This window comes from Nilaparvata lugens, chromosome 14 (genome assembly GCF_014356525.2).
Source record: "Nilaparvata lugens isolate BPH chromosome 14, ASM1435652v1, whole genome shotgun sequence".
In the NCBI taxonomy this organism is placed as follows: domain Eukaryota; kingdom Metazoa; phylum Arthropoda; class Insecta; order Hemiptera; family Delphacidae; genus Nilaparvata; species Nilaparvata lugens.
The window spans coordinates 1604886-1616334 of NC_052517.1; the positions used below are offsets into that span (position 1 = coordinate 1604886).

At 35.4% G+C, this 11449-nt stretch overlaps 1 protein-coding gene across 1 annotated transcript; it reads right to left on the reverse strand.

Moving 5' to 3' along the window:
- Positions 1-1704: 1704 nt before the first annotated feature.
- LOC120354140 (patched domain-containing protein 1-like) lies at positions 1705-9712 on the reverse strand. The gene is made up of 4 exons (XM_039440464.1): positions 9576-9712; positions 6756-6901; positions 5148-5369; positions 1705-1838 (listed from the first exon to the last, which is right to left on the reverse strand). Exons 1-3 carry the CDS (start codon positions 9707-9709, stop codon positions 5221-5223), a joined length of 429 nt encoding a protein of 142 aa, XP_039296398.1. The 5' UTR covers positions 9710-9712; the 3' UTR covers positions 1705-1838; positions 5148-5220.
- Positions 9713-11449: the final 1737 nt, after the last annotated feature.

Below are 11449 nucleotides of genomic sequence, written 5' to 3' on the forward strand. Positions count from 1 at the left end.
TGTGAAAAAGATAAACTATAATGAGTGTCAGTACGTTATAAGCCCATCTACAGTGAGTTAATCTCAATTGCTGTTCGATTTCTAAGAAAAATGAGAAGAAGAAAGATGAAATGAAGAAAGACAACACAGGATGACAAGGAAAAGATGAGGAAGTTGAATAGAGAAAAAAACATGACCCAGTAGTTACTGCAATCTGGTGGCAGTTTTCAGAATCATCAATTTCAAAACGTCTCGACCAATCACGTTCGAGTAGGCGGTGCCATGACGTGTCGCCTTCCTTATTCTCACTTCTCCTTCTCTACATCTTCTTATTTTCCATACTCTTCTCTGAAGAGGTGAAGAAGAGGAAGTAGAAGAAGAAGATGAAGAAGAACAATAACGAGAAGAGTAGGAGAAGAAGAAGAAGAAGATGATGAGTGAGTAGGAGGAGGAGAAAAGGGAGAGGGATGTGGTGGTGGAAAGTAGAGGGAGATGATGGTGATGAGGAGGAGGAAAGAGAAGAGGAGGATTCATAGTAAGAGAGGATTTGGAGGAGGAGGATGAGGACAAGATGAAGAAGAAAAAGAAGGAGAAGATGATTGATTGATTGATTGATTGATTGAGTACTTTATTTATGTAGATTACAATATATACTAGCTTATACAATAGCTTACAATACAGCAAAGTTATAGATGAATTTACATAATATAGACTAAGAAAATAACTATTGAACTGTATATGATATGAAAAAGCAATTTGTAATATAATAACTATAGATAATAATCATATTGTTATGCATCTACATAAATTGGCGGAGCTTTGGACATATCAATGTCCATTCTTTGGGAAGAATATTAAAAATATCCTCCCCACTAACTCTCTACCAAAAAGATGATGGAGATGATTAAACAGAAGAAGAAGGAAAAAGAATGATTGAATGAAAAAGACTAAGAAATTGTCAAAAAACCATTGATTTATTGAGTTTATCAGAGATTTACAATGGAGTAATAACCGAAACCGGTCTTTCTAATTATCAATAAATCAGTGATTTTTTGACAATTTCTCAGTCTTTTTCATTCAATATGAATAATTACCACAATATCAACTTCTCAACTACACAAAAAAAGAAAAAGAATGAGACGTAGAATAAAGAAGAAGATTGTGATGAAGGAGACTGATGAGGAGGATGGAAGGAGAGTGAATATGAAGAGAAAAGGTAAGTGAAGGAGGAGGAAAAGCGAAGGAAGAGGATGGTGGAGGAGTATGAGGAGGAGGTAGAGAAGAGGGTGAATAAGACAGACGGAGGAAGATGAGAAGATATTGGAGGACGAGGATGAGAAGAAGAAGAAGAAGAACATCACCTAAAGGAGATGAGATTGATTGATTGATTGATTGATTGATTTTTTATTGAGTGCTAGGTCTAGTAAGACCCATTGCACATTACAACAAAACATAACATCACAAAAATAATAGAATGTAAAAACTAAATGAGAGGAGTAGTATGGGAAGAAGAGAAAGAAGAAGAGAAGGAGGAGGAGGAGCATGAGGTCAACAACATGGAGAAGAAAAAGAAGAAGGAGAAAATTATGAAGCGGAAAAGAAGAAGAAGAAAAGGAAGAAAAAGAAGAAGTATTAATAGTTAAAGATGCTAGTATAATTAGTTACCTTTGATCCTGAGATTGGAAAAAGAAGAGAAAGTAGAAGAAGAACAAAAACAACAAACGAAGAGAGGGTACACTGACTATGAGACCATCATCACTGACCACTGTCCCCCCAAAGTAGACCGGAAACGTGTGCGCGTCCCAAGTGATCGGGTTGAACATTATCGGGAAGGTCAGGTTCAGGGTTCGATTCACTACCTACAAATAACAAATATCTTGATTAACTCGAGACATTTTCTATCTTGACCTTTTTTACAAGACAAGTGTGTCTTCAATATTATTAGTATCTATATATATAAAAGCGAAATGGCACTCACTCACTGACTGACTCACTCACTCACTCACTCGCATAACTAAAAATCTACCGGACCAAAAACGTTCAAATTTGGTAGGTATGTTCAGTTGGCCCTTTAGAGGCGCACTAAGAAATCTTTTGGCAATATTTTAACTCTAAGGGTTGTAAGTTCGTCTTTTAGCATGTATATTCTTCTTCTCCCAATCTCTTAATTATAATTGAAATTTCCATATCATATGTTACTATAGAACTATAATCTAGATAGAGTACCTCTTCGAAACAGTTGTTAACTGGCAACTAAATTAATAATTTTGTCAGGTTGGCATTAAGTTGAGTTGACTTTGTTAGGTTGGCACCAAGTTGAAGATTTAAATGCATTTAACGCGGAAAAATTGATTGGGCACTGCTACTTCAATCCTGGGAATATTATATTACTAGCCGTCAGGCTCGCTTCGCTCGCCATATCCGTTTAGCCAGACGTTTAGTCTGGACCCCCGACTGGATTGTCCCAACATGATAAAAATGCAGGCGAGCGAAGCGAGCCTGTTGATCTCATTCTTGGACGATCCAGTCGGGGGTCCAGGGGGCGGAGCCCCCTGGCTAGACGGATATGGCGAGCGAAGCGAGCCTGACGGCTAGTAGTTCTATAATACAATCATATAATAATATCATAGTATAAGTAGTGATGAAGTAGCCTACAATATTTACCACTATAGTGAGGTCCACGTTATAATGGCAGTGTTTGTTTAACAATGGTATTGCTATCCTTGTCTATCATTCAACAAAGCGGATAGCGCTATCTCTTTCTCGCTTTGCCAGATCAAAGGATTTTGTTAATAAACCTGTTTCAGCCACCGTCTATTGAAGGCATTGACAAGACAGAGGATCGGCAACGTTTTTGGTGTAAGTGCACGTCCAGTGCCAACATACCTGTCATCAAATGTTTGGTTGGGATCGATTTAGTATGTTATTTTGAGCACAAAATCACAAAAATTAAACAGCGGTCACCATTAACGAGGACCTCACTCTAGCATTTGTCAACTGACATGTTTATTTCATTTTTAAAACTGCTGTCAAACAGCTGTACTTTGTTCAAAGTCTCTCACAACATGCTTGACGAGCATGTGTGTACACACATATCCAACACATTCCAGTAGTTGGTGTCCACCTTTAGCGCCGTTTGCACAGTGAGGCCCAGTTGCACAAAAGCCGGTTAAATTTCAATCGTGATTAATTTAGAAGCCGTTACATTTTGTTTAAACGTCATTTTAATCTAGATTAAATGCATATCAGGTCTCGTTTGTTATAATGTCGTTCATTTTGAGTTTAAGTCACCAGCTGACTGAATTCAGTTTAAGCTTTGACTGTACAAACGGCCCTTAGAGTATGAAATATAATGAAAATTACAAGCATTTGAAGATGAGTGATTTTCCTGATCTATAAGTGGAGGTAAGATTTGATGTTTCAGTGGATAACCCACCCTGTATTGTAGCGAAATGTCGCATATTATAGCACAACACTTGTTAGGTCAACCTCTATCCATAGCCCCCCAATATCAACCAAATCTGGGAGATTTGCATTTTTCATGAAATCCATCATGGAGTTTAGCAAAAATGGTCGAAAAATAAAATCGGAATAGAATACCTACAAAATAACTCAATTTCTGTGTTTTGAAATTCAGATTGGTGTGTCACAGCTTTTCAAATTAGCTGCCATTTCAGGTTTGTAATAATAATCTGATCTCAGTTATGGAAGCAAATTATGAAAAAATATATTTTTCCTACAGATACCCTGAAAAGTGACCATTTGTGCACTGATTGCAGGCTGCAAAGAATCACTTTTCCGCACTAGTGCGCAAAGTGAGTACTTTGCGTACTCCAGATTTGCAGCATGACAACACAAAATAGTTAGTAGGTTATATGGAGCACCAGTGCAGCAAAATAAAAATTAAGTTGGTAACAGTGACTGCTGTGGCTGCTATAGTGAGCAGAGGTGCAATGAAGCACAACGCGCTAATTATTAAGTATATATTATAATGGAGGACAACGACAGCACAGTGCCACCACAGCACACACCACACAGCTGCCCCCCGTCATTCAAACACTACTACATTATTCAGGCAATTTTACCCATAATTACCCACTTTTCATATTCAATGGTAACTGTAGGAAAATTTAATGTGAAATACGTGCGCAAAGTTCGTTTGCTGCACTCAAGAAACCATTCCGCCCTCGCCTACGGCTCGGGCGTAAACGTTTCTTTCGATGCAGCAAACTGTCACTTTGCGCACTAGTTGCACAAATAACTATTCTTGATTAATTTATCAAGTGAATGATAATTATTATTAGATCAAATTTAATGGGATGAATTGAGTAACAGCTGTGTACAGTCAGTGGCAAAATGGAGAGACTTGGCATGGCAACGTTTCAAATCAAATCAAAATTTTTATTCACAATACAACAGTTGAGGGTCCTGCCAAACTCAAAAGGTTTTTCGGCGGGTGCCCAGTTACAGGAAAAAAATGAGTTACAAAAGATAAATAAACTTAGACAAAATAAATATTACACTTCAAAGATTTTAAGTAAAAAATGAAAGAAAACTTCTGCCAGCAAAAATTGAAAAATACTAATAATGTAAGCATATGCTGTCGTTTTTTTAACTTGACGTTTCTTAAATTATGAGTACGTTTGTAATATTATTAGTTTTATAAATTGATTGTGCTGTTATTATTGAGATACAACATTACATCCTTCTTAGAGTAATCACGAATATTTGGAGGTAGTCTGTTAAATAAGTAGGGAATTACATGATGTAGGGATCTTCTACCATAAATATTATTGAATCTGGGTACTACATATATTGATGGAGATCTTAAATTGTAGGGTGAGGGAGGAGCAAGGAGTCTATAGTATAAATTTTCTTTGTGGAGTATTACAATTTTGAAAAGGTAGAAATGTTTTTCTCCTATCTTTCTTCACTGCCATTATAACGTGGACCTCACTATATGTCATCACATTGGCAAAATTCTCTCCTATTCTTGAGTTATAAGCATTTGAAGATGAGTGATTTCTCTGATCTGCGAGTGGAGGTGAGATTTTTATGTTTTAGTCAATAACTCACTCTGTATTGTAGCAAAACATCTCATATTATAGTTTGTCTATACTACTACTATTTCCATATAATTTCACAGCGAATATTAATTGAACTCTCACCTCATCCATGATAAGATCCAAATTGAGTATGTCGTTCTCGAAACAGTGGTCGACCCATTTGGCGCATATGTCGTCATATCTGTAGCTGATTCTGTCCTCCCCAAACACTATGCTTGCATTTCTCACAAATGGCGTCCAGATCTCTCAACTCCCTCCACGCCTCCACGGACAACAGGTTGTCGCCGCCGTCACGTGGTATCACGATCACACGCCCGAAACGCCCTGGAAAACCAGCCAAAATAATGTTATATAATGTGAAATATTTCTTCTATGTTTGGTTTCAAAGCATCTAAATTGAAAAATCTACTTTGTGAAAATAATTAACGACTGAAAATTCTGTGAAGTGAACAACTACAAGACTCAACCTATTTGGGACTATGTGTAACCTTATCTAAATTTGGGAGAGGAATAGCACAAGGTTACCTTATTTTTTCTCTCCCATCATCATTTTGATGATGTGCTTATTGTATCAATCAATAAAGAATAATATATAGATTTTTTTATTGAAATGCTAGTTGAACACACTCAAGGATGAATTTTCTATTTTTCCACCGATTTTGACTTATGATGACATCCGATGATCGTATCAAAACCTATGAGTATTTGAAATATTGATCCTTGAAGTGTCTTTATGCACGCCTCTCCACTAAATTGAGGCCGGTTGCACAAAAGCCGATTTAAATTTTAACCGTGATTAATTTTACGAGAGCAAATCAGAGAAGGCCTTCTTGATGAAACGGGTTCTAGTGGAATTAATCACGATTAAAATTTAACCGGTTTTTGTGCAACCGGCACTATGTACATCTAACGGGTGATTTTCATAGAACATGAACTTATATCATTGTACGGAGTGTAAATATGATTACAATGGAGTTGGTGATAATGATTGAAGCTAATAATAAGGTGTTTTCCAAAATACAAGGATCATTGTTGTCAGGTGTGCCTGGAAATCTATATGAGATAGAGCGCCTGGTCTCAGATTGTGAAGCACAAAATTACACCCAAAGGGATTTATAATTTGAATTGAGTTCGATTTAATATATTTCGATATAATATAAATTGAATTGATATTTATTTGAACTGTAACAATCGCAAGATATTTTAGATCAAAACATAATATATTCATCAAAATTGATTTAATTATTATTAAACGAAAATCCCAATTAAATGCTGTAAATCACCCCAAACCAGAAGTCTTAGAAAATTTGCTGTAAATCACCCAGAAGACTTCTGCTTCGGGGTGATTTACAGCATTTAATTGGGATTTTCGTTTAATAATAATTATTCATTAATTAGCATTTGAACAAATGCAACTTCTAATTTCTTTCCATCTGCAAAATTGATTTTTTCTTAAAACTTCACTCATTAATCAGCTGACTATATCTGTATTTTTACAGAAATGGTATAAGATATAGATATAAAAAGCTTGGCATCAGCTGATTGAAAGTGAGTTGCTCATGTTCGTGGCGCGTAAATCTGTATGCACCTTAACACTCTCACACTCTTAACAACACACTAATAATAGACAGTAGTCGGAGTTGTGTATAATTGATACAACAATAATTAGTAATTTGTATATGAATAAATAAATAAATGGTAAATACATACCAGCCCGAGTAATTCGCGTTGGATTGAATCTACTACTGTAATTCATCTTGAAATAATGTTCAACGATTGCCCTCTCTGTCTTTCCCGGGCCCTCCTCCGGACTAAACAGGTATTCAGGGTCCATTTCATACTGTATTCTTTGGTATCTGCAAGAGAGAGATGGAAAATATCAGACAAATAAACAATAAAATTGAAGAGAATCTGTACTTAGAACTTTAGTAATTCATTTCAATATTGTGGAATGAACAGAAAGTAAAATTCAAACAAATGTAGTAGTAGTTCTGTGAACAGTAGACCTCACGCAGTTCTCTCATTCACAAGTATCTGGTGTGACCTGTTCACCGGCTTCTCAAGACATCTGTGTAATGCATGCAATGAATAATCCACTTATCAGCTGATTATGAATAATTATATAGTCTGATTAATCCTATCTTCAGAGTAAATGATAATATCATAGAGAAACAGTAGCATAAGTCGATACCCTATACCATGGGGCGTTTATGTCGCTACTTTTACTGTTATCTCAAGCCGATAGTCCACGTAGTTCTTTCCTGTGAAGCTTTATGACGCTGGTAGTCTCTCATATCGTGCCGTTCATACACTCTTACCCGGTCAAAACAGTAAAAATCGACAGTAATCGGCTTGAGATAACAGTAAAAGTTGCGACATAATCGCCCTATACCATGGGATATCTACTTATGCTATTGTTTCTCTATGATAATATGTATATTGATATGGGAGAATGGAGGAAATTCCTTTCCCTACTAATAGTGCATATCCTATTATATTAAGCGAGTGAATTCTGTTTATATTTTTTTATCTGGTTATCTGGCTATTTATATGGTTATATATTTATGTCCAACGGATCTCGAAAACGGCTCTAACGATTTTCAAGAAATTTGGAACATAGTAGGTTTATGATATGAAACTTCGATTGCACTAGGTCTCATCCTTGGGAAAACTCGCTGAACGACATTAAAAAGATAATTCATCCTTGGCTGAAACAGCTGAGACTTTCGTCGTCTGTGGATAGTAAAAAGTGAGCGAGTGATTCTGTGGAAAATCAAAATATCGCATCCCCGAAATTCATAAGATGACGTATAGCCAGCTGTGAAATATAAACACGATCATTTTAGAGAATTGTGTTCTGTTTATCAATAAATAATAATAACGAGAGAGAAGCTCGGTGCCCCGATATTCTGTGTAGTTCATGCAATGAATAATCCACTTGTCAGCTGATTGATTATAAACTAGTAGTTCTGTGAACAGTAGACCTCACGCAGTATTCTCATCCTCAAGTACCTGATTGAAACTATAGACCTTATGGAAATACAGCAATAGACTGGCTTCTCCACACATCTGTGTAATCACTTGTCAGCTGATGTATGATGAATAATTCTATAGTCAGATATTCACTCTAACATTGGCGTATGAAGGAGGCTCCTTTTCCCTTTTATATTATCCTTTGAAATGCAAAATTTCCAAAAACCTTGTAGATACGTCGACGCGCAATTGAAAAAGGAACATACCTGTCAAATTTCATGAAAATCTATTACCGCGTTTTGCCGTAAATGCGCAACATATAAACATTTAAACATTAAGAGAAATGCAAAACCGTCGACTTGAATCTTAGACCTCACTTCGCTCGGTCAATTATTCTATAGTCCGATTAATCCTATCTTCAGAGTAGAGATGATATAGTGACATCGGAGTATGGAGGAAATTCCTTTTCCTTTCATCTATTATCCTTAAAATGCAACATCTCAAAAAACCTTGTGTATACATCAACGCGCAGTTAAAAACGGAATATTCCTGCCAAATCTCATAGAATTTTATCAACGCGTTTCGCCGTAAATGCGTTACATACAGACAGACAAAAGAAAATCAGAGTTGAAACATAGACCTTACAACGTTCGGTCAAATAAGAAAATGAATGAAATTCAAAGAAAATTGCCCAGTTTACAACACTAGTAGTTCTGTGAACAGTAGACCTCACGCGGTATTCTCATCCACAAGTACCTGATTGAAACTATAGACCTTATGGAAATACAGCAATAGACTGGCTTCTCCACACATCTGTGTAATCACTTGTCAGCTGATTTATGATTAATAATTCTATAGTCTGATTTTTACTCTAATATTGGCGTATAAAGGAGGCTCCTTTTTCCTTTTATATTATCCTTGAAATGCAAAATTTCCAAAAACCTTGTATATACGTCGACGCGCAATCAAAAAAGGAACATACCTGTCAAATTTCATGCAAGTCTATTACCGCGTTAAATACTATACCGTAAATACGCAACATATAAACATTCAAACATTTAAACATTCAAACATTCATACATTCAAACATTAGAGCTGCGTTTACACCAAAGTTAATAACAAAATGTTAATAACATAATACTTATAGATTCTATTACATTGAACATATCTTATCATACACATGATAAACATATGTGTTTGTCAAGTTCCCTTCAATCTAATAGAATCTAAAAGGATTAAGTTATTAACATTTTGTTAATAACTTTGGTGTAAACCCAGCTTGAAACATTTAGACATTAGAGAAATGCCAAACCGTCGACTGAATCTTAGACCTCACTTCGCTCAGTCAATTATTTATGATGTTCAAGTATTATGTCTTAATAATAATATGGTGTGACCTGGCTGGCTGATGTCTGGTGTCAGAGTTTTCAGGTCGCAACTGATCAATTTCAGGGCCTCTCACATCACCTAATGACTGATTTTTCAAGCAGCCCGGTCCGACACTTCAACGTGTCCATTCGAAACACTAAAATAGAATAAGTACAGCTTAGGACTTACCCTGTGATGCACAATAGCGTGAGTAGGATGGGTATAATAATGAAATAGCCTGGAGTTCTGCCGACTTGTAAACCCAACTTGTAAAATAATTTCGTTAAGGTGTCATCTACGAACGTTTTACACCGGCAGCCCATTGTAAAACCTGCAAATGAAAGTACAATATTAGAATCAAAACTTTTAAATATATATAATATATATATATATATATATATAATATATATATATATATATATATATAAAAGCGAAATGACACTCACTCACTGACTGACTGACTCACTCACTCGCAGAACTAAAAATCTACCGGACCAAAAACGTTCAAATTTGGTAGGTATAATCAGTTGGCCCTTTAGAGGCGCACTAAGAAATCTTTTAGCAATATTTTAACTCTAAGGGTGGTTTTTAAGGGTTTTAAGTTCGTCTTTTAGCATGTATATTCTTCTTATTCCATTCTCTTAATTATAATTGAAAAATGTCCATACCATATGTTAATATAGAACTATGATCTAGAGAGAGTATCTCTTCGAAACAGTTGTTAATTGGTAACTAAATTAATAATTTTGTCAGGTTGGCATTAAGTTGAGTTGACTTTGTTAGGTTGGCACCAAGTTGAAGATTGAGATGCATTTATCGCGGAAAAAATGATTGGGCACTGCTAATTCAATCAGAGCTATTCCTGGGAGTATTATATCGCCTGATATGGCGAGCGAAGCGAGCCTGACAGCTAGTAGAATAATATAGGCTGCTGAAGCTCCTCCTCTTCAGGAGTGAAATGCATTCCTCAATACTCCAACAAAAGTAAGTGTTTTTTTCAAATATTTACTAGTAACACAGCGTCAGAACTACAACAAAGTTATAGAATAATGATAATTATAAACTCTAAGTGCTGGTTGCACAAAAGCCGGTTAAACTTTAACCGTGATTTTAAAACGAGAACCAATCAGAGTAGCCGTCTTTTTCAAATAGCCTCCTAGATTGGTTCTCGTAAAGTTGATCACGGTTAAAATTTGATCGGCTTTTGTGAAACTGGGCCTAAGACTAGATTAAACTAGATTAAATCATAGAGAAATGATCGCAAAAGAAGAAGATATAGAGGATTCATATTGCAATTTGAATTGGGTTATTATATTCTTAGAATGTATGAATTCAGAGCTACTCAATTTTATTCATAAAATAGAATTGTGGTACCCTTTTTTGAAATTGACAGAAGAATAGATTAAAAATACAATAATATAAAGTATGGGATAACATAGTATTGTAATGTAGCCTCATAAATCGGCGGTGTTTCAACAAATAATTCTCTGAAAATGATATAAAATAATATCCTTCCCGTCAACACACGTCCGAGAGAGATAAAGAGACTGATCAACACACGAGAGAGAATGAGAGAGAGATTAATTGATTGATTGATTGATTGATTGATTGATTGACTTTATTTATGTAGATTACAATATATACTGGCTTATACACTTATATACAATAGCTTACAATACAGCAAAATTATAGATGAATTTACATAATATAGACTAAGAAAATAATTATTGAACTGTATATGATATGAAAAAGCCAATTGTAATATAATAACTATAGATAATAATTATATTGTTATGCATCTACATAAGTTGGCGGAGCTTTGGACAGAGCTTTGGTGGAGCTTTGAATGAGAGAGAGATAGAGAGAGAGATCAAAGAGATAGAGAGACAGAAAGGATGAAAGAGAGAGAGTGAAAGAGAGAGAGAAAGGATGATTGATTCAGTACTTTATTTATGTAGATTACAATATATACTGGCTTATACACTTATATACAATAGCTTACAATGCAGCAAAATCATAGATGAATTTACAAAATATAAATCATGAAAATAATTATTGAGCTG